Below are 24,237 nucleotides of genomic sequence, written 5' to 3'. Positions count from 1 at the left end.
CCACAAAATAAGACTTACTTTGAGATCATTCTGAGGTTAAATACGGATTTAAAACCATAACAAGAAATAGTTTATAGCTATGATACTGTTTTTTAAATCAAATCTTTGCATAGTTATTACAGGAAACACTGGCTTCTAACAATGCCTTGGAAAAAAAAATAAAGCATATGCATAAACGTAAGTAAAATATTATGTGTCCTAAACGCCTGAAACATTGGTGTCTTATATTTTAGAGCAGTCACTGAAATTTATGAAAAAAATCAATTAATCTGTTTGTGGGTGTGTGTGAAAAAAAAGTCTGATGTAACCCCCTTTGTAATCGTTAACATTTTCATAAGTATCTGTAATTTAATTACACATTTTTTTAATCAAAACTGTTGCTGATTACAATTACATTTCTTTTGTTATGAAATTACGTGATTCAGTTACATGTAATCACTTCCCATTAACACCCTATATTAGAAACACACCTGAAAGGACCGCTTTCAGCTCCGAAAATTTCATGTTTCTTAAAAACATGCAGATAAAAAACTGTGCAGAGGACCAGTCACTTGAAAAATCAGGAATATATAACTGTTGAATTTAATTGCTATAGGCATCCAGTCACTACTAAGATTTATAATAAAAAGAAATGTAATGCTAAGATAATAAAATATAAATCTATCTAATCAAAAATTAAACTATTCCAACAAGCGGAAGAATATCCAAATATAGGACATTCTTGATTGTCCCTTTAGTCCAAGCGCATTTGTAATGGTGAAGGCGTCTGCCTGATCCAGGATCAGCAGCATCAGCGGCCACTGTCCTATATTCCTCCAGCTCTCATGGAACAGCACAGGCCCGCCATTTCACTGAAAGCCTTCGCTGCTCTTCAATCCTGCGGGTTTACAGAAATAAAACAGGCGGCGGCTGAACGGCGGGATTAGTGTCGGGACACGAGAGATGAGTCACGAGCCTTTACAACGCGCGGCTGAAACCCGTAACAATGTAACAATTCCGTGCGAGATGTTCGCTAACATCATTTGTGGATTCATCATCGTCTCGCGCAGCGGATAACTGTGTTCAAGGTTTCCCATCTGCCTCCTCTTGTCCGAGCAATCTTTGTCTCCCCGTATTCTCGTATCTTACGGCAGGAGGTCGACCAGGAACTGTGAACACTATTTAGTAGCAGCGTGAATTTCAATATTCATACGTATTATTTGATTGTCGGTCGCTGGAAAGCGTTGAAGATGTCTGGGCAGAGCATTACAGACAGGATAACTGCTGCTCAGCATAGCGTTACTGGATCAGCCGTATCCAAAACAGTGTGCAAGGCAACAACTCACGAAATAATGGGCCCTAAAAAGAAACATTTGGACTGTAAGTATTACCAGCTGAGTGTTTAATATGAATTGGGATGATGAACGTGTGTACAGCTGTTGCTTTGATTGTTATGGCTACGATTTTAGGCTATTGTACAATGGGCAGGCCCTGGTTGTGCTAAGCTAATGTGCTTAGACAGACTCCTGTGTAATATTATTGAAACAGGCCATTTATGACAAACTGACATGCATCACTTTCAACTGTATTGAAGTAGGACTGTGCATGTGCAATACTGCGATATTTATATAAGCAAGAATGATGGTATTGTCATTAAGTTTGATCCCATAATGCTTTTATAGTGCCCAAATCTATTTTAATACAGTTTATGACCTCATGTAGACCTCCTCAGTTTTGCCATGCTAGTAAATAAAGGGTTAAATGTTAATGCCTTATAATGCTCATTGGGCAGAAATAAATCTGTGCTATTGTTTTTCTTAGGCTGTTGTGCAGGGGTTATTATAAGGAAGGTGTTTCGGGTGTATTTGAATTGTTAGAAGTTCGGTTGGATTTAATTCTCATATTCGTTTGGCGACAAGCTGGCAGGTGATGTCAGTGAATGCTGTGCACCTTCTTTAAGAAGTGCTGGTCTAGTGCCAGTCTAGTAAGTCTGTGCTTGAGAATAGATCTCTATTTACGTCTGTCTCAGCCAGACCTGACTACTCTTTCATTTAGCTCTTACAGTGTTATAAGACAAGCTATGTTTGAAGGACTGTAGTTAGGATTTAAAAAAAAGGAAAATGTGGAAATTGTTCTCTGCATCCTTAGAATTATTTGCACCTTCATGCATAATAATTCAATTTCATTGCATTTTACTCCAATGCAAGTAAATTTAAAGGGATATGCAAATTCTGTCATTACTCACCCTCAGGTCATTCCAAAGATGTAAGATCTTCGTTCATCTTCGGATCACAAATTAAGATATTTTGATGAAATCAGAGAGCTTTCTGACCCCGCAATGCAACTACCATGTTCAAGGCCTAGAAAGGTAGTAGGGGAGAGCGGGGCACAAAGTAACACTTTTTGACTTTCTCAGTTTGTGTAAATCCACATGGGTTCAGAATAAAAAAATTTTATCCACAGTAATTTTACACTTGCCTAGTACAAATATGTCGCTTTGTTTCAAAATTACAGTGTATACGTTTTTCTTTATTTACCCTCAAAAAATGGAAGTGAAATGTGACAACATGCCCCGTAGGTGGGGTACATTGTAACATCTGAGGGGCACGTTGTAACATGACCATATGACAGCTTAAAATGTTATCTGATCGAATGAAAAAAAATATACAAGACCAACTAAAATATTTTGTTAATAAAATAAAATAATTTTTTTTTTATAAAAAAATGACGTTTTTTAAGAATGAAAAATAATCTGATTTTGGAGTTTGACAATGAACACATTGCAACCATGCTTGGGACGGCCCACATAAACGAGCAAAAATGCTTTACATGTCTTGAAATAATAATTTCTAAACATTAAACATTGACTGTCAGTCTTTATTCACCAGACTTAATAAATCTGCCCCGAACACCCCACTCAAAACATCAGTTCTAGTGGTCGACCGATATGGGTTTTTCGTCAAGCCAAGGTAACACTCATTTTACATACAGCACACAGTGAAAATTACATGAATATGACAGTGGGCAAATGCATAAAGCGCAGCATAATTTGAAATCAGTCACGAGTTTAAAGTTTGTCGATCGCGCGTCTCCAATGAAGCTGAACTCTCCTCCTGTCCGTATTCATTTCGCACGGACCATAGGACCGACCGTCACAGAACACGCGATCATGCAGGTCACATGCACACTTCACAAGATCTCAACTAGATTCGACTAAGTCTGCAAGGTTTGTGAAATTAAATGTTCATTAGTCATTCAAAGATTTGCCAAACAGAAAAACTTATCGGCCAATGCCGATATTTGAAAAATGGCAGATATCGGCTGATATATCGGCCTTGGCGATATATCGGTCGACCACTAATTGTAATGCAGTGTTACAACGTGCCCCATCTGAGCAACTGGAATTTAAAACTGGTTAGTGTCTTCTGCTAGTTATCAAAGCATTAAAAAACGATCTGAACTGATAAATAACAGATCGGAGATGAAAATAATAGCAGATTTGTCTAATTTTAAATTAATAATAAAAACTGGGATGAAAAATGTACTTAAGCCAGAATTTTTATTTTACTATGGTAAAATAAATGTTCAGCGATATCTTCAAAAGATTTTTGAATTTTGGCGCACTTTTTTTTCTATATAATGTTGATATGGTAACTAATAAATACTGTAAATTTTGTTATGCTAGCATGTGTGGAAATATTCAAACCATGTGTGTTACAACTAACCCCGCGTTACTTTGTGCCCGCGCTCCCCTAAGGTAAGGACATCGTTAAAATAGTCCATGTGACATCAGTGGTTCAACCGTAATTTTATGAAGCTACGAGAATATTGTTGTACGCAAAGAAAACAAACATAACGAATTTATTCTACAGTTTCTTCTCTACAGTGTCAGTGTTCGTTGTGTATTCATTTTTGTTGAATAATTGTTGAATAAAGTCTTTATTTTTGTTTTCTTTGCGTACAAAAAGCATTCTCGTAGCTTCATAATATTACAGTTGAACCACTGATGTTGTCACGAATCCTGTCCATGGACTTCCGTTCAATCACCACCAGAGGTCACCCTTCCATTACAGTGACTCTCGCACAACACAAACTGTTGCATGTCATCCCGGACTACATATCCCAAGTCTCTTCAGAGGTGGCGGCGCATGCTGCAGAACCTCCCGAAACGACGGTGCTCGCTTCAGCTCCTTGCGTGGTGGTGGCGTGCACATGGATCCGCACGTCTCATGTCTTGTCAGCCCCGTAACAGATGTCACATGGACTATTTTAACAATGTCCTTACTACCGTTCTGGGCCTTGAACATGGTAGTTGCGTTGCTGTCTCAGGGTCAGAAAGCTCTTGGATTTCATAAAAAATATCTTAATTTGTGTTCTGAAGATGAATAAAGGTCTTACCGGTTTGGAACGACGTGAGGGTGAGTATGACAGAATTTTCATTTTTGGTGAACTATCCCTTTAACAATTTTAGTCTGGGATAGTTTAGCCAAAAATTAAAGTTCTGCCATCATTTACTTACCCTCATGTCATTCCAAACCCCTATGAGTGTCTTTCCTATGTGGAACATAAAAGAATATATTTTGAAGAAAGGTTATTATGGTTAACTAAAACTGAGACCATAAAGGCAAACTTAATGTGCTAAAATAACTAAAACTGAAATAAAAATAGAATACATATACACTGCTACCAGTCAAAAGTTTTTGAACAGTAAGATTTTTAATGTTTTTTTTAAAGAATTCACTTTTGCTCACCAAGCCTGCATTTATTTGATCCAAAATACAACGAAAGCAGTAATATTGTGAAATATTTAAAAAAATAACCACTTTCTATTTGAATATATTTTGATATGTAATTTATGTGATCTGAATTTTCAGCATCATTACTCCAGTCTTCAGTGTCACATGATCCTTCAGAAATAATTTCTAATATGCTGATTTGCTGTTTAAGAATTTAAAAAAAAATTATTATTATAATCATCAATATCTAAAACAGTTGAGTACATTTTTTCAGGATTCTTTGATGAATAGAAAGATCCAAAGATGAGCATTTATCTGAAATAAAAAAGCTTTTGAAACATTATACACTATACCATTCAAAAGCTTGGAGTCTGTATTTTTTATTTTTTTGGGAAAGATATTATAGATACTTTTATTTAGCAAGGATGCTATAAATTGATCAAAAGTGATGATAAAGACATAAAGTTACAAAAGATATTTAAGATAAATGCCGTTCTTCTGAACGTTCTATTCATCAATGAAACCTGAAAAAATATATACTCAGCTGTTTTCAACATAATAATAATCATAAATGTTTTTACAGAGAATTCTTTAAAAAACATTAAAAATCTTACTGTTCGAAAACTGTTGACTAGTAGTGAAGATGACAAACGCACAGCAAAATTGCTGCAACTTTAAATAAAATTAAAACGAAAAAATAAAATTAAAAAATTAAAAACGAATTCAAAATATTAATAAAAACTATAATAGCATCTAAAAAGTAACACTGCTTTGAAGAATGTTAGTAACCAAACAGCTTTGGTGCCTATTGACTTCCACTGGACAAACAAAAAAAACACACACACATACACACATCTTATTTTACGTTCCACAGAAGTTATACAGCTTTTACAGTTTTTGGGCTGAACCAACCCTTCAAGTTATAATACATCACATAAATTATGGTTACTTATGGATCTTTTCGCCAAAAAGATGAACTGCTTTTGCCTGATATGGCTATAGCTGTAGAACAGATAAGATCTGATTCTGAACATTTCCGTTGACATCTTTTGTGGCGAGGGCTTTGTTTCTTAGAGTAGGAGTGACATAACTGGATGAATCAAAGTTGGCAGTGTTCTGGAGGCAGCTGCCTTACACCAAACCAACCAACCAACCACACGACTGAAGTCAACCTCATTCATTCAGAAAGTAGCAGCTCTGAAACTGCACTACATCACTGTCTACACCACAACTGTTTCACTCCCCTAAGCATTTTAGCAGAAGTGCAGTAAACATTTAATCTAGAAAGTCCACCAGAAGAGTTAGTAGAGGGCTGTGCAATTCCTGTTACGTAATCCAGAATAAAGCACATTAGGGATGTTCATTTCGGTTATTTTTCCTAACCGACAGCCGATGCTCGTTAACCGATTGTTAACCGCTAACCGACAAGATTATTTTAAATTAAAATGGAATTGAATTAGAAAGAATAAGTGTCTGTGACCCGTTAAAAATACTAACATTTGTTTCCCGGGGATTAATTTTGCATGCGCAAAAAGCAGCAAACAACAGAACATGAGGATTCACATGGTCATCATATCACATCACGCACCTGCAGCGCTTCTGCGAGCGGAGAAAAACATAATAAAGCTAGGCTATATGTATGTATATATATATATATATATAGCCTAGTGTAAGAAAAAAGTGATGAGGACGATGAAGATCTCGATGAAGATGTTTATTGCAGCATAGCAGTGACAAAGTACAGGCAGCACTTCGGGTTCAACGGAGTCAGAAATGAACCACGAACATCCTAAGCTCAAACATTTTATACTCTATTACGTTCATCTTCCCGCTTCATCTTCCCGCATGTAAATGAAGTTTCGTCTTAAATGTAAATTGCGGATAACAATGAAAGTGATAGCCTTCCGTTCGCACATAGTCTTTCAGGTGGAAACAACCAAATGTTAAGGTGCAATTATATTCAAGTACCCTTTTGGTCAGCAGATGGTTCTTGATGGCCTACTGCCGCTCCCACGCTATAGGTGACGAATTAACGTTCAGGAGATACTATTTACATATTATTGAAAGAATTATCTCTATGATAATTAAGCTCTTTGTAGAGAAAGGAGAATAGTTTAATTGGAGTGGAAGTTTGGTCGAGGCAGACTATAATTTCTTACACTAGCTTTATTATGTTTTTCATATAGGCCTATTTATTCGGCATCCTATTTTTCTTTAGGCTTATTTTACAAAAGCACAAAGATTTGTTTTTATTGTGAATGTACACAAATAAAGGCAAACCTTTTACAATTCCGATTATCTTTAGGACTAAAAGGAGTAGTTTCTTCCACTGTTAGAAGGAAAAAAGCCATCAGTCTGAAGGTCTGGCTACGCGAGACTAGGTTGAGCCTGGTCAGTACCTGGATAGGAGACCTCTTGGGGAAACTAGGTTGCTGTTGGAAGAGGTGTTAGTGAGGCCAGCAGGGAGTGCTCACCCTGTGGTCTGCGTGGGTCCTAACACCCCAGTATAGTGATGGGGACACTATACTGTCAAAAAGCACCGTCTTTCGGATGAGACGTTAAACCGAGGTCCTGACTCTCTGTGGTCATTAAAAATCCCATGGCACTTCTTGTAAAGAGTAGGGGTGTAACCCTTTGTCCTGGCCAAATTGCCCCCCTGGCCTTTGTCAATCATGGCCTCCTAATAATCCCCAACCACTTGATTGGCTCTATGACTCTCTCTCCTCTCCACCTGTAGCTGGTGTGTGGTGAGCGCACTGGCTTGTTTGTCCTGTGGCTGCCGTCGCATCATCCAAGTGGATGCTGCACACTGGTGGTGGTTGAGGAGAGACCCCCCCACATGATTGTTAAGCGCTTTGGGTGTACAACAATACACAATAAAGCGCTATATAAATGCATCATTCATTCATTCAGTCCTTTGATTTATTGCATTTTAAGCTCTATATACCAGTGCACTGCATTGACTCAGTTCTTGCCTGTTCACCCAGTTATTAATTGCAGTAGTTAATGGAAATCTCTATTTCTATTGTAGACCTGATACACTGTACCAATGAGATGAATGTGAACATTCCTCAGCTGGCAGACTCTTTGTTCGAGAGGACCACCAACACCAGCTGGGTGGTGGTCTTTAAGTCTCTAATCACAACACATCACCTCATGGTATACGGAAACGAGGTGCGTGACCGTGGGAGACCTGTCCACTTTTGAATATTTTTTTTCCATGCACTAATAAAGATCTGCAAATAATTCTATGCATCAAACCTTTTTTTTTTATTATTTTGGTTACAGCGATTTATTCAGTACTTGGCCTCCAGGAACACATTATTCAACCTCAGTAATTTCCTGGACAAAAGTGGCCTACAAGGTACAGTATTGAACTATTTCACATTTATTTCAGGCTCTACAGAGGTTAAATTTTTCTTTTGTGCTCATCTTTGGATGCATTATTTAAATAGTTGTAAATTAAGCATTTATTTTACAGCATAACATTTAATATTATGTTCTAATAACATTATTTTCCTTTTTAATTCATGTAATTTGTTTTATAATAATATTTAACATTCACTTTTTTTACAGTTTTAATTTAACATTTCAAATTCCCTTTTCCTGATTGTAGGACTTTTCCTCTGTGATCCTTAGCAACTACTCCTTATCATTTGTTATAAATAAAATACTTTATTTTTTAACTGTGATATTTATTGGTATTTCCCTAGGTTATGATATGTCAACATTCATTCGGAGGTATAGTCGATATCTGAATGAGAAAGCGGTTTCATATCGACAGGTGGCATTTGACTTCACGAAAGTAAAGCGTGGGTAGGATATTTATTTTTTATTATACATTTTATAAAATGACTTTGAATCTTAAGGTAGTATCTAGTTCCTGCTTTCTCTGGTGTGCTGAATTTTACATTAAGTGCATTATGTAACTCAAACAGTGATTCATTTCACCCGCAAATTGTTCACTCGATACAAAGTTGTTTTAGCCTTAGCTGTAGTTTTTGTTCTAAATCATTTGAGGGGGATTTGTGCAGCACTAGGTTTGAAGTGCTTGCATTAAGTGCTTGAAGTCATTGTGCTGGAATGGATCATCCACTAAACCTCCATGCACTGATCCCCCTAATGTCATTTGACCTATATTTTAAAATCTTTTCCTTAAGGGTGGACGGAGTGATGAGAACCATGAACACAGAGAAGCTTCTTAAAACCATCCCCATTATACAGAACCAGATGGATGCCCTTCTTGACTTCAATGTAAGCTGACGGTTGATCTATATACATGCATGTTCACTGATAAAAATGACTGATGAATATATGCAATGAATATATACTCTGTAGAAGCAAAGCATTTGTGTTGCATATATTTAAAAATATGTTTTTTTAAAAATTTTTCGTCCAGGTCAATGCCAATGAACTTACCAATGGGGTTATCAATGCAGCCTTCATGCTTCTCTTCAAAGACTCCATCCGACTTTTTGCAGCTTACAATGAAGGGATAATAAACTTACTGGGTAGGTCTTTCAGGATGCTTTCATCTCAATTCTAAATAAGTAAACAAATTATTGTATAAACGCACTCTCTTCACTTTATATGAAAGATGCACATTACAGAATTGAGGTAAATATTTGTTTAAAGGAATAGTTCACCCAGCAATTAATATTAGCTGAAATCTTCTCACTCTCAGGCCAAATCAAAACAGATTTGGAGAAATTTAGCATTAGCAATAGATCCCCTGCAGTAAATGGGTGCCGCCAGAATGAAAGTCCAAACAGCTGATAAAAACATCACAATAATACACAAGTAATCCACATGACTCCAGCCTACGAATTAACATCTTGTGAAGTAAAAAGCTGTGTGTTTGTAAGAAACAAATGAATCAAGGCAATTCAAACCATCGCTTCTGGCCAAAATTCGTGTCTATATTCTATACTAAATGCAGATATAATCTACACATATAGATAACAGCATAGTGCTGATTAGTAATGCGTACCTATTCATCTACCTCTTACAGAAAAGTATTTTGATATGAAAAAAGTCCAGTGCAAAGAGGGTTTGGACATTTACAAGAAATTCCTTACTCGTATGACACGGATCTCGGAGTTCCTCAAAGTGGCAGAGGTGAGATTCTCATGTGTTGTTCTGGTTTGCAAGGGACTTCATTAAAAGAGTGCTATGTAACATAATTGTTCTACACACCTCACAGCAGGTGGGAATAGACCGCGGGGACATACCTGACCTGTCTCAGGTAAGACTACACTTTTATTCGGGCTTTTAAACCCTGCACTCGCTCTGCATTATTAACTATCCTGAGTATTTTCTGAAACTGTTCTGCTTTCTCTCTTACGTTACTTTGCACAAATGCATTTCTGACTTAAAGATGCATGCAGGTCATTAGGATGCGCATGTCACTTAAGATTTCTCAGCTTTTCTGTCTTAACTTTTCCCTGTCTACAGCAAATAAAGGTGTCATGGGCTCAGTGGAGATTTCAGAATAATAATTACAATAATAGAGATAGTAGAATCATGACTTCCACAGTTATGACAAGTATAATGACTCAGAATATGCAACAGGTTCTCACTCAGATAGAGCCGTTGGAGCCATTTTGTGTAGTTTGTAAATTTAATTTAAATAAAATCTGTATGCCAATATATTACTGTTTTAAAAATCTGGAGTGAGACCTTTAAATGTTTTTTGAAAAAAGTCTCCTATGTTCACAAGGCTGCATTTATTTGATCAAAAATACAGTAAAAACAGTAATACTGTCAAATATGATTACAATTTTAAAATAACTGTTTATAGTTTAAAAAAAAAATATATATAAAAATGTATTTATTCATGTGATCGCAAAGCTGAATTTTCAGCATTAATTCAGCCTTCAGTGTCACATGATCATTCAGAAATCATTCTAGTATGCTGATTTGGTGCAAGAAACATTTAATATTATTATCATCAATTTTTGTTGAACACATGATACATTTTTTCAGGATTCTTTGAATAGAACTGTTCAAAAGAACAGAAACCTTTTGTGACATTATAAATGCCTTTACTGTCACTTTTGATCAATTTAATGCATCCTTGCTGAATAAAAGTATTATTTTCTTTAAAAATATCTTCAGGCCATAGAAATCTTAACATGATTTTAGAATGAATATATATTTTTTCTGCTTATGCTCAGCTCTAAAATATTTCCTAGGTTAGAAATTGCTCTAAATTTAGTCTCCATAAAATTATTTAAAAAACGGTAATCACAAACAATTGGCAAAGTCAGTGTACATTATTTGTCCAAAGGTACGAGAAACCTTCATATAGAGTACAATTAAAGCACAAACACATTTCAGATGATGAGTATATTCCTGAGAGTTTGGGTTCATGATTATAATAATAATGTTGATGCATCATTCTATACAGTGACATGCAGGGCTTTTACCAAAGCAGCAGTATTTGACACCTTGGGAGTGAGAACTGTTTAGTATATACATTAACATCTAAGTCATAATGGCAAATGTTAAACATGGACACATGAAAAGGACAGATTATTATCCAATGCAAATACCATAGCCTTATATAAGAGCAGATTTGAAACTCATGCATTATATGTCTGACCAAGACCACCTTTATATTCTGTATTTCCCTTTATCTTTCCACCTTCTGTCCACCTTCAGTTTACCGTGTGTGTAAGTACTTTTCTGACTCTTTTCTGCACTCCTCTGCACTGTTTAATTCTTATTGCAAATAAGCTATTTACTGTCTTTTCATTGGAGGCTTGATGCAGTCAGTGCTGCATTCCTGAGTAAATGTTTGTGCATTCCCCCAGGCCCCCAGCAGTCTTTTGGATGCCCTGGAGCAACACTTGGCTTCATTAGAAGGAAAGAAGGTGAAGGACTCCACCGCCGCCAGCAGGTGGGCCATTCATGTGTCACATTCAGAGCTGAATACAAATTAATGAGTTCTAACAGATGCATTATGTTGACAGTACTTGATGGATTCTAACTTATAAGAGCTTGTGCTTGACAAATGCAGGAGTTCTGTATACTCTGTATATTTGATACTCACAGAAGCCCAATTTATCTCTCCCCGACTTTTGTAGGGCAAGCACACTCTCCAATGCTGTGTCATCTCTGGCCAACACTGGCATGTCTTTCACCAAAGTGGATGAAAGGGAAAAGCAGGCAGCTCTGGAGGAGGAGCAGGCACGATTGAAAGCTCTAAAGGTACATATTTTCTAGTTGTATGTGCACACATTTGGACAATACTGTATATACTTCTGCATTGTACATTTTTGTGTGTGTGTGTGTGAATTCAATAAATTCAGAAAAAATTCAGGTAGTGAAATCTGTATTTACATAAATTCTACACCGTGTGTGCTGAAACGAACTGAACAACAAGTTGTTAATGATGTATTTAAATTTGTATCAGAAATGTGTCTCCCTTCTGTGTGCGTGATGCAAGAAATCACTGTAAACCAGGTGTGATTTGACTCATTAGTGTTGCCAGATCTTGCCATGAAAAAAAAAAACCAGCAAATAAGAACAAGCCCATAATACACTTAATTCCAAACGTGTTATCTTGGAAGTAAGATACATACCAAAATATAGTGACCTGCACCTGCCTAATGTATTAACTCCATAAACTGGATTGCTTTATTAGCAGAGCCCAAACAACAAGGCCAAAGATGCTTAAACGGGTCATATGATGCGATTTCAATTTTTCCTTTCTCTTTGAAGTGTTACACGCTCTTGGTGCATAAAGAAGATCTGTAAAGTTGCCGGCCACTCCTTCGTCGAATCCGCCGGCCGCCGCTCACTCAAGGCCGCTGCGTGTGACGCTGTGTTTCGTTGTGAAAGCGAAACTACTGTGTTTAAATGTACAGTATGTGGAAAATAATGTGTTTTTTTAACCTTAAACCGCATAAACACATTTCATTACACCAAATACACAAAATAATGTTCTTTTTAGCAACATCATATGACCCCTTTAATAAGCCTTGTCTATAATAAGTGGACTTGGCAACACCTCAAAGAGTGTGCTCTTCTTCTTTGGTCACTGTAATATTACTTTGATCAAAAATAGCAAATACCAAATGCACAAGATGGCAAAACTTTGCCGTGTTTACAATGGTGTCACTCATTGCAATTTTGAGAGTAAGTTTCTGTTCTGTACACACACAAAACTGTAATTTTGGGGAGTCTCTTACATATTTAAATACAGTTGTCACTCCTTAAGCTTTACAGTGTGTATGTGGCCTTAGAGGACAATATTTTGATTGTTAGATTAATCATGGGTGTCTTTTCTATATGTGTCTGAAGCTCATAAACCATTCGTAGACTATAAAATGCATATATTGCACACAATATTGGCAAGAGTTTGTGAAAACTTCTTATGTGATTGGCTGGCTACTTCCATAAGTCCGAGTACACAGGTTTTTTTAATCAAAAAACTTTGTGTACAACTTACCGCGCTGCTTCAATTCACACTTCTGGTTATGGGATAAATGGTAGAAAAAGTTGCCAGACTGCCAGAATTTGCAAAGATTATCATATTGAATCTTTGAATTAGGGCTGCACAATTAATCGTGATTCCAATTACGGATGTCACAATTACGTAATTGTTCAAGGACTTACATTATTCTGCATGCTTAAGATGTGTGTGTGTTTTTTTCTTTCTACAGGTTTATCTTAAGGTTTTTTTTCCATTGTCTTAATTTTAGTTTTAGTACAACATTATAATATCATGCTTTTTTAAAATTTAAAGTAAAAACCAAACCACTTGTAATTAATCTTACAATTTCAAGGGAATAATCGACAATTATGATTTTTGTCATAATCGTGCAGCCCTACTTTGAATAATATTTAACAGGTTTCTTTAAGGCGGATAATTGTTAAAACAATTATCTGAATAAGCTTGGTATCACATTTCAAATTTATCCTCAAAACATCACACTAATGAATGAAAAGTGGTTGGTAGATTATTCTCCATGCCAATCAGATGGCTCCTTCCTGTCTAAAAGGTTTCTTGGCTTCTTGTAAGCAGGAACAGAGGCTGAAGGAGCTCTCCAAGAGGCCTTCGTTTGCCACGACCGACACTTCTCCAGTCTCCACCACAGCAGCATGCATCAGCACAGCTCCTGCCATCGACCTGTTCTCCACTCCCAGCTGCTCCAATGGGTTAGCCAATCAAATCACTTCATAGTGTGACATCTCAAGCCATCCTAGGTGTATATGACTTTTTTCTTTCAGATGATTACTATAGGAGTTATATTAAAAACTGTCCTGGCTCTTCCAAGCTGTATAAATGGCAGTGAATGGTGGTTGAGATTTTGAAGGCCAAACAAGTGCATTCATCCATCATAAACAGTGCTCCACATGGCTCCGTGGGGTTAATTAAGGCCTTCTGAAACGAATCAATGCATTTTTGTAAGAAGAATTTCCATATTTAAAACTTTATGAACTGTAATCTCTATCTTCCGGTAACTGTGATATGCACGTTCATGAGAGAGTGGCGTTGCAGCGTTCCAAGCTCCGGTCAGAATATGCTAGTCTTGCGAGTTTTGTTTTGTTTTGTTTACAGCAAAGGAAAACCTCTTGGCTTTTATTGAAAGCCTTCAACATTTTATTTTATTTTTTACAAATTCTCGTTTTGTACTTCTAATTCATGACATGACTGGTTTTGCTCTGTCCTCTGCGCTTCTGCGTTCGTCACTTCTCACCGGAGTTTACGCTACGCCTACGTCCTACATAATCCACTGGAACGCCACTCTCTCGTGAACGTGCGTATGACAGTTAGCGAAAGATAGAGATTACAGTTTGTAAAGTTTTAAATACGGATATTTTTTACACAAACGCATCGCTTCACTTCAGAAGGCCTTTATTAACCCCCCGGAGCTGCGTGGAGCACTTTTTATGATGAATGGATGCACTTTTTTGGGCTTCAAAATCTCAACCACTATTCATTGCCATTATAAAGTTTGGAAGAGCCAGGACATTTTTTAATATAACTCCAACTGTATTCGTCTGAAAGAAGAAAGTCATATACACCTAGGATGGCTTGTGGGTGAGTAAATCATGGGGTCATTTTCATTTTTGGGTGAACTGTCCCTTTAAATCGGTTGGGGATTAAGTCATTTTTGTTTTGTTTTCTGATCCTCAGTGCCCTGAAGATGGAGAGCGACCTCTTCGACTTGCAGACTAACTTTCATTCAAGCATGCAGCCCGGACCCTCTGTGGCCACGGCATGGGGAGGTGAGACCTTTTGCGTGAGACTGTCTCAGAGATTCAGCATGCTGTAGCCTTCTGTGTTAACTTGAGTCTCGTTCTAATGTCCTCCTGTTCGACTCTTTCTCTCTCTCCTTTTGCCTGCTCAGATCCTTTCTCTTCTTCTGAAGCTGTAGATGACTCCATTCCAAACCTAAACCCTTTCCTAACCAAACTTGTTGTTGATGGTGCTCATCTACCCGTTATGTCATCAGATGGTGTTAGTTTCTCCTCTAGGACATCAGGTCATGAGATTTTTGGTGGTAAACACGCTTTAGTTTCTTTCTTCTAACCCACCCATCCACCTATCCAAAGTGTTTAATTAGTTTGAGTTTTTCTGGTCGCTGAAAGTCCCTCGTTGTTTCGCATGCACAGTATCCCGTTGTGTCAAATCAGGAATCCTCTGATTAAGTTCGGTCACATCGTTCTTACAGTTGAGCTCAGCATCTGAGTAAGAATGCAGTCTGTAATTGGAGACTAAATGGAGGTTAGGTGGCAGTACTATAGATACCCCTCAAATAATGTTTGTACACATATAGCTTTGTTATAGTGGGGCTGTTTCATTAATTACAGTTTTTATCTTGATTTAAAGCTAAAATTAAAGCGGTTGTAGGTAGTGTGAGACCAAAACAATATATTACAAATATTACTACAATTTAAGATAACCGTTTTCTATTTTAATATATTTTAAAATGTAATTTATTCTTGTAATGCAAAACTGAATTTTCAGCATCGTTACTCCAGTCTTCAGTGTCACATGATCCTTCAAAAATCATTCTAATATGCTAATTTGATGCTTAAGAAATATTTATCTTTGAATTATTTTTGATGAATAGGAAGTACAAAAGAACAGCATTTCCTGAAATAGATTTTAAAACATTGTTAATATATTTACTGTCACATTTGATCAATTTAATATATCCTTGCTGAATAAAAATATTAATTTCATAAAAATAAAAATAAAGGAACTTAGACTTTTTAAGGGTAATATATAAAAGTAGGGCTATCAAAGATAATGCGTTAACACATGCGATTACTGAAATATTAAAAATTGAAAATATTTAATGCTCTTTAATATTTTAAGCTTCTTTAAGACTTTGCAAGATGCAATTTTAATAACGAAATTATTAAAATATAAACCAGCAAGTGAAATATAAACCATGAGTGGAACCTGGCATATAAAACCTGACAAATAAATATTTCAATAATTTGACAGCAACTAATCATAATATATATTATTTATGAAACATTCTGAAGCATTCTACAACAAAAGTTGGTCAGAAAATCACGCATTTCATTCCAGTTTTCACCTCAGTCTACCTTTGCTTTGTAAAGGTTTAGTAGTTAGACTATAAAGCTATAAGTGAATGATTGTTTTTCCTTTTCCACCATAGATCAGTACAATCCCTTTATTGATTCAAGTTCATCTGTATCAACCAATTACAAACGCACTGTGCGGATAGAGCACTTAATCTCAGGTACCATGATGCAAACCATCCCACCTATGTTTCCCCTCTGTCTGGAAACATAGGAGCACTGAAGCAGTGTGCAGGGACTAACCTGTGATGATCCCTGCTGGATGCTGTTTGCCTTCTGCACATGGCTGTCTTAATATTGCTGTTTAAATACGCTCTTTACTAATCCTCTCTGAATCTCAAATGTCTTTATGTCTGTAACACTTGCTGTGTTGTTTCTCCTTCTCCCCGCCTGCCTGTCAGACTCGTTTGGTCAGCCGTCTATGGTCCAGCATCTCCCAAACCCCTCTCCCTTCCAGTCTGAGCCCTCCACTGTAGCAGGCCTATTCAGAGGTAGGGAGCCTGTGGCTGGAGGTTGCCTTGTGTGGCGCTGCGCCCCTTTGTGATATGTGTTTCCCTTTGTCTCTAATGCTGTCTGATCTAACATAGTATAACACCATTCAAAATCAGATCCTTTAAGGGATAATTCTCCCAAAAATGACAATACTGTAATCATTTACTGACCCTCATTGTGTTTTATGGTGCTTTTTGGAGCTCGACAGCCCGAATACTCATTAATTTCCTTTATATTCTTTAAAAATTCACCTTTTATGTTCATAAGAAGTTTAGAATGACACAAGGGTGAGTAAATGATGAAAATTTTTGCATTTTGTTGAACCATCCCTTGTAGTTTTTCAGGATGTCTTGTGCATGACTGTAGTTTACCCTCCACTAACATGGACTAGTCCACTTATTGGCAGCACTTGAACTTAAATTTGGCATTGTTTCAATTTGTGTATTCTTCGGATGGTGTCCTAGTCTATATTGTGACTTCTGTGAGAAGGTTTCAATGGCTTTTTGTACCTTTTGAAGGATACGGAGCTCCACAAATCCCTCCTCCACAGAGCTCAGGGGAGCTGCGTGTTGACTTTGAGTCTGTTTTTGGTACTAAAGCTGCCTCGTCTAATAGCCTGGATACAGATGGTAAGGCATTTTAGGTAAAATCAAATGAAAACACATCAACATGTAATCAGACGTTTCTGAACTGACAGCGTTAAAGGACTTTAAACTTGGCTTTTATGCCTATATGTTTCTTATTTGCTTCATTATGGTTATGTAAAGCACTCTGAATCACCATTGTGTATCACCTGTCTTATTTGTGAATGTCACAGCAGGGATTTTGAAACCCACTGTGGCCGGTTCAAATCAGTCCTCCAATCTGCTCCCAGAGAAACTGGTGTCAGACGACCTGGATTCTTCCTTGGCCAACCTGGTTGGAAGTAAGTGTCAATTATTCAAAAGTTGCATATTAACTTGTGTTTGTCAGAATATGATGCTAAAAGGAAGATATTATACATTGTTAGGGGCCATTTCACAAAGAATCATTTTTGCATGTATAAACGTGACATGCAGGCCAGTTAGGTCTGATCAAGTAGATGCTGTAAAAAATGCAAGCATAATGGTCAGTGATGTCTATCTAGTGCATGATTACATAGAGAAACAACGGAAAAGCAACATGTTCTCTTGTGACCGGCCCCTAATTTTCCAACTTTGTTAAAAAATTTAAATGTACCTCTTTAAAGTCTTCATAAAATATATATTTTCTCACTTATAGATCTGGGCATTGGAAATGGTACCACTAAAAAGTAAGAATTTTGCCCTTTATGATGCTCGGTATGTAAATTTTTCATATTCTGATTTGGTGTTAATATTAGTCAACTGTTTTCGCAGTGATATCCACTGGAACCAACCAGGAGAGAAAAAATTAACTGGTGGAATGAACTGGCAACCCAAAACTGCTCCATCTACTACATGGAACCCTGTCTCTATGGTACAGCTGTACTTTATATTGATAAAATTGCTCTGTTCCAAAACCCAGTGAGCTGCGTACCTTCTAGGGAATCATCCTTACCTCTTAAGGCTGGAATACATTACATGACTTTTTAAATCTGAACAGATTTTAAAACACTAGGCATCACACACTTGCCGACCTTGTAAATGGTTACAGAGAAAAACTGGGCATTATTCACTAAATGAGTACCACAAATAGGCCTGTCGCAATAATCAATATATCGACTTATCGCGCAATATATATACATGACCTCAATAAGTTTTGGTGACGCAATATATCACCCATTATATTTATGTGTCTTTGTGCATACGGACATCTGACTGCTAAGTAGTGATTGTGTTTCTCAGCAATAGTGTGCACCCTCAATTAACAGAGAAAAGAAGGTCAGAAACAAATCTGTAGATGGAAAAATCTCCATACAAGTTCATGTGCATTTTTCTTTTTTTGTACTTGTTACTTTGCACTTTTTGTTAGAAAATGTTTATTTACTATTTATTCAGGTTTTTTTAAGGTATCTTATATTTTGATACTTAATTTCCATGATCTAAATATTCTTAAAATTAAAAGTTTGTTGTCATTTGGAAGTGTGTAGGCCTTCTTGCATTATTATGCTGTTACATTATGATTATATATTCAGTGGCATAAAATGGTATTTAATATGACAATAATATCGCTTATCGCAATTATTTCTGGGGCAATATATCGCACAACAAAAAGTTGTTATCGTGACAGGCCTAACCACAAATGACAAATGCAAACAATGTGTTCTGAAATCAACTCAAACTAACAAACATGTTTGAAATCCGCTGAGATTTAGTCTGAAGAGTCTGATCATAAACTGCGATTTTCAGCAAAATTGTCAATTCTGACTGAACAAAATCTGCAGCATTTCTGACTTTTGATAATTAGTGTTGACTCCCCTAGACTGCAAATCTGGGCATAAAATTACGGTTGAACCACTGATGTCACATGGACTATTTTAACGATGTCCTTACTACCTTTCTGTGCCTTGAACATGGTAGTTACGTTGCTGTCTATGGAGGCTCAGAAAGCTCTCTGATTTCATCAAAAATATTTTAATTTGTGTTCCGAAGATGAACGAAGGTCTTACGGGTTTGGAACAACATGCGAGTTAATAATTAATGACAGAATTTTCATTTTTGGGTAAACTATCCCCCTATGTTCAATTTAGAACACTATATAGGCAGCAGACACAAAAACGCTCTACACAGGCGACTCAACTGAACAATCGATTTCAGTAGCATCTAAAATTAGCATGTTGCTAAGCTAACAGTTCAGTACTTAAATATACAGCACACAAACATTGGTCAAGTGATACATTTGCATTACATTAAACTGTTTTAATCAATCCTACTCAGACTATTGGAAAGAAATGTTTAAATCATAACTGACATTTTTCTTGCCTTGCCTGCCTTTTATTAACTGAGTTCACTGAAGTGCATTCTGGGATTTTGCTAAAACAAGGTGTCTTAAGGTTTTTGGAACAGAGCAAATATAATGAAATGAATCACATATGAACTTGGTGTTCTTATTAGTCTTTCTTTGTTTTATAGCCACCATCTATCATGACTTTCCCTGCTACAACACCTACAGGAATGATGGGATATGGCATGGTTAGTATTTCTGTGATTTTTGTATTTTGTATTTTCTCTTTTAGTTATTTTTATTTAGTTTTTATTGTCTATGTAGTTTCTTTTTAGTATTTCAGTTTTATTTTTATTTTAGTACATCAGGTTAATCTAAATGAAAATGAGAAATGTTGCTTCAACAACAAGCTGCAATGTGTTTTTGTTTTTTATTTTAATTAATGTTGATTTTATTTTATTTTTTTATGGTTTTAGTTAACTTTGATAACTCTGCTGTGAAACCAGCTGCCAATTTGTTGAAATTGTAAGCTGAATGATTCCTCATGGTTGTGATTTTTGTAGCCTCCACAGATGCCCTCTATGAGCATGATGACCCAGCCCACAATGATGTACACACAGCCGGTCATGAGGCCATCCAATCCGTTCGGATCAGTGTCCAGCGCACAGGTACAGCCCCTACAATCTCTCTAACCTTTCATGTACGTTACGTTGTTCTTGTGATGAATGTAGCTTTCTATTAACACTCTTCGTAATCATGGTCCATTGTGTTATGATGGGCCATGAAGACAGAGAACTCCCTCCCAAACTGCAGATCATTCCTCTCCTCCTCCACTTGTGCTTCTCCCTGTCACTCCAAGCTCTTTCCTTTCTCTCTCTGTGTTGTTCTCTCTGCATTAGCCCTCCGCTGCCTCTAGTCCTTCCAGTCAGAGTCCTCTCAGAGCCCCAGGACAAGACCCCTTTGCACAGCTCTCTCTCAAGGATTTCTTGTAGAGCTTCGTCTTTTGTCTAGGTACCGCATGTGTTTGTGCTCACCGATGGTCTTGCATGCCATGTCAGTTTCATCTCGTGCCTCTTGCTAGATGTAGACTGTACAAATAGATTATAGCAGTCAGTACTGACTGATCCAGGTAAAACATTTATCATTATATATATATACTGTATATATATATATATAAATATAGTTAATTAATTTTTTTCATGTTAAAATTATTTTATTAACATAAAATTGACAGTTTACTTTCTTAAAACATATTCCTGAGTGTACATTATTTTAAACATTTCATGCTACTATTAATTTAATTAATAATTAATGAATTAATAATAACAACAACAACAACTGTGGGGGAAATTATTATAACAACAACAACTGTGGGGAAAATTACTGAGTTCATCTTTAAAAATGTGATATTCATGCCATGTATGTATATATATATATACACACATAAAGGTGCATTAAAAAATTTGAATATTGTAAAAAAGTGGTCATTTGGCCATTTAATGAAACTCAAATGTAAATATTCTAATATTTTGAGATACTGAATTTTTGACTTTCATGAGCAGTAAGTTCTAATAATCAAAATTAAAACAAAACATTTTTTTAAATGTTTTACTTTACATGTAATGAATCTATAATATATGAAAGTTTCACTTTTTGAAATAAGTAACTTTTTCACGATATTCTAATTTTTTGAGATGCACCTGTACGTATGTATATTTGTTTTTTTCTAAAACATATTTTAAGATATTTCATCACTTTTAAAAAGTATTTTAAATCTTACAATTTTTATAGAAATAAAACTGACACTATTCTTTGTGTTTCATTTTAAGTATATATTAAACATTTAATTCTATCCTAATTTCTATTTTTTTAATTATATGTAAAATAACAGTAACAATAAATTAGTTCACCTTTAAAACAGTGATATTCATGCCTGAATATATATTTGAAAAACCCCTGGAGATTTCTATAGGGAATTTTTTTTTCTAGTTAAACAGGAATTTGAAGATATTTCATTACTTTTAAAAAGTGTTTTAAATGTCAAAATTATTTTTTATAAAAAAACTGACACCATTCTCTCTTAATATGTTTAATTTATATATATATTTAATTTCTATGTTATATATTTAATTTATATGTTATAATCTATTTTTCAACAATTGATTTATTTATATGTAAAATAACAGTAAGAATAAATGACTGAATTCACCTTTAAAACTGTGATATTCAGCCCTGGTAATATATTTTAAAAAGTCATGGAGATTTCTGTATGGAATATATTTTTTTCTAGTTATGCACAGATATTTCAAGATATTTCATCACTTTTTCATTTTCTGTGAGTACAGTTTGTATAAAATGATTTTACATATCCAGTAACCCCAAACTGGAAAAGTCATGAAGTAGAAACCCTGCAACTTTCCGTAACACCTCTAAAACGGTTCTCCTTTTCGGTTGACATCAAACCCTCTTATTTTTTAACCCCTCTCCTCCAACCTATCATACAGACTCTTCACTATCCAATCAGTTCCAGGTTTCATTCATAAATGTATCACGGTATGGAAGCGACATGGGTCGCGAACACTGTTTCTTGTAGACTTAACACACTGTTGTTTAAAGCATCTTTTTAATCGTACATTTAATTGTCTCTTTTTCCAGATGCAGTTTATGTAACAAAATGAAGTTGCTCCCTGATGTCAAACCTGATGTTAAGCTCTGTCCTCTGTGCCGGGATGCTCTTCAGAGGACCGATCCCACAACATACTCGACGTCAAAGATGTAAACCAAGTGTGTTGAAAGACTGGGAGCATACTGCAATCATTTCGTAATTTGTTTAAGATGTCAAGTGATGCTGCTGTTGGACCCATAAAGGGATTCCTCATACATTTTGTAATCTGTTAAGGTAGGTAAGGGCATTGAAAGACTTGGATATTTAGTGTTCTGAGAAGCTATAGTTTGATTTTCCTGCTATAGGTTGTTTTTTTTCCTTCGACCGGGAGCTTCTGATGAGAGGTCTTGTGGCGAACGTCGACCTAAATCGGAGTATAACTCAGCATCTGATATAGTACGTGTTATGAAATAGTAACAGTAACTTTGTTTTACACTTTATCTTTTAGTTTCAACTTTAATTGTATTCACCGGTAGACCTTTCTTGCGTGTCGTTTGTGTTTATTTATAATTAAAGCCTAAAAAATAAAACAGGAGAGTTTACGAAAGTACATCCGGGGAAAATATAAATAATAATTCAACATTATTTTTGGGTGTTGGATTGTATAATGAAGGTTTAGACTTTTAAAATAGATATTATGTGAAAAATACACCTGTAAGCTAAATGATAGAGCACCAACTATTCTCTAAGTTTTATGTCTAGAACAACTTCCCGTAGATGAAATGTTTGCAGCCCAAGGCTATTGGGAGGGTAATCATTAGTGAATGGTTTGTTATACTGTTTAGTCGATACTGTGCTTAGGGGTTTTGCAATGAGATATTTGTTGGAGTAGAAAAGTACTTCCTCCGTGATTGTGAGGTGTTGCACTTGGGAAGGGAGGTGTTCTGCATTATGCATGGCATGCCATCATTTTCACACGGACCATAAAGATCTGGCTGCCCCTGATCTGAATGTTTCAGACTTCTCGTCAAGTTAGGCACCCTGCTCTCTAAAAGTCCAGGAATACTGAACAGGAGCTGGACGCTCCTCTAGCTATTGGTCACGGACAGGGTTATTGATATCACTGTAAATTTGTAGTGTAAAATATGAGAAACGCTGACTGGGAGACGGTTCGAGCACTGTTGATCGGTGCTTTAATGTATATATACATATAATCATGTAGGCAGTTTGTCCAGGGGTTGGCTAAGGATGGCTTGAAATATGAAAGCAATTCAATCAAATCGGAACTGATTTTGAAGTTTTACTGAATAATTTCTGTGTTGTCCTCACGGATCATTTTTTTGTTTATGTATTTAAAAGATGTAAGAACAATTAGTGAACTCGTTCTTTTTCAAATAAAGTGCAGCTTCCACAAATCTTGTGTATGTTTGGTTTATGGTCATGCATTAGTTTTTTTCAGCTTGACATGATGGTTAATCGTGTACTAGTCTTTATGACTTACAGATACACCTAAACATCTACCAATAGGAACCTGTAAATTATAATTTGTATTCTATTAATCTAATTGGTACAGTTCACTCAAGTGATAGATTCAATACTCTGAAGCTTAACGGAGGTATAAAAATGTTTGATAGATTTGAGAGTTTGTACTCGCTTGCCTCTTTATACCGAAATCTACCCGTTTTAAAACCTTGCTCCTACTTGTTAAACATAAACCAGGTTAAACCTGTTCTAATATAAACTTGTTGAGGGAATCAAAAAGACTACATTTTTATATTTCTTTTCCTTGAACGTACCAGGAAATAAAGTAATACATACACACAGACATGTTGTGTTCCTGAATCTGTTTTGAATGATTTGGTAAATGATTCAATGATTCACTCATAAACACAGTAATTTGTCGCCACCTACTGGTGTATGTAACCCAGGGGCATAATTTCCACTGGGGACAGGGGGGACATGTCCCCCCCCCAC

At 36.1% G+C, this 24,237-nt stretch overlaps 1 protein-coding gene across 15 annotated transcripts; it reads left to right on the top strand.

Moving 5' to 3' along the window:
* Positions 1–762: 762 nt before the first annotated feature.
* LOC107726102 (phosphatidylinositol-binding clathrin assembly protein-like) lies at positions 763–23,670 on the top strand. Of its 15 annotated transcripts, none has more exons than XM_016535597.1 (24): positions 764–1,359; positions 7,747–7,889; positions 8,004–8,079; positions 8,429–8,531; positions 8,876–8,969; positions 9,115–9,226; positions 9,727–9,833; positions 9,919–9,960; positions 11,379–11,390; positions 11,531–11,616; positions 11,804–11,927; positions 13,744–13,880; positions 14,863–14,954; positions 15,077–15,229; positions 16,361–16,444; positions 16,685–16,774; positions 17,294–17,404; positions 17,593–17,700; positions 18,036–18,066; positions 18,152–18,251; positions 19,847–19,906; positions 20,222–20,326; positions 22,163–22,211; positions 22,314–23,670. In XM_016535597.1, exons 1-23 carry the CDS (start codon positions 1,230–1,232, stop codon positions 22,199–22,201), a joined length of 2,139 nt encoding a protein of 712 aa, XP_016391083.1. In that variant the 5' UTR covers positions 764–1,229; the 3' UTR covers positions 22,202–22,211; positions 22,314–23,670. The 15 variants fall into 15 exon arrangements, with proteins under 15 accessions (XP_016391082.1, XP_016391083.1, XP_016391078.1 ...); XM_016535592.1 differs by lacking the exon at positions 22,163–22,211 and adding an exon at positions 20,558–20,669; XM_016535596.1 differs by lacking the exons at positions 22,163–22,211; positions 22,314–23,670 and adding an exon at positions 20,558–20,771 and having other exon boundaries at positions 763–1,359; positions 15,077–15,211.
* The last annotated feature ends 567 nt before the right edge of the window (positions 23,671–24,237 follow it).

Source organism: Sinocyclocheilus rhinocerous, unplaced genomic scaffold, assembly GCF_001515625.1.
Source record: "Sinocyclocheilus rhinocerous isolate Xijiao unplaced genomic scaffold, SAMN03320098_v1.1 scaffold816, whole genome shotgun sequence".
In the NCBI taxonomy this organism is placed as follows: domain Eukaryota; kingdom Metazoa; phylum Chordata; class Actinopteri; order Cypriniformes; family Cyprinidae; genus Sinocyclocheilus; species Sinocyclocheilus rhinocerous.
This window is presented reverse-complemented; position numbering and strand designations above follow the sequence as displayed.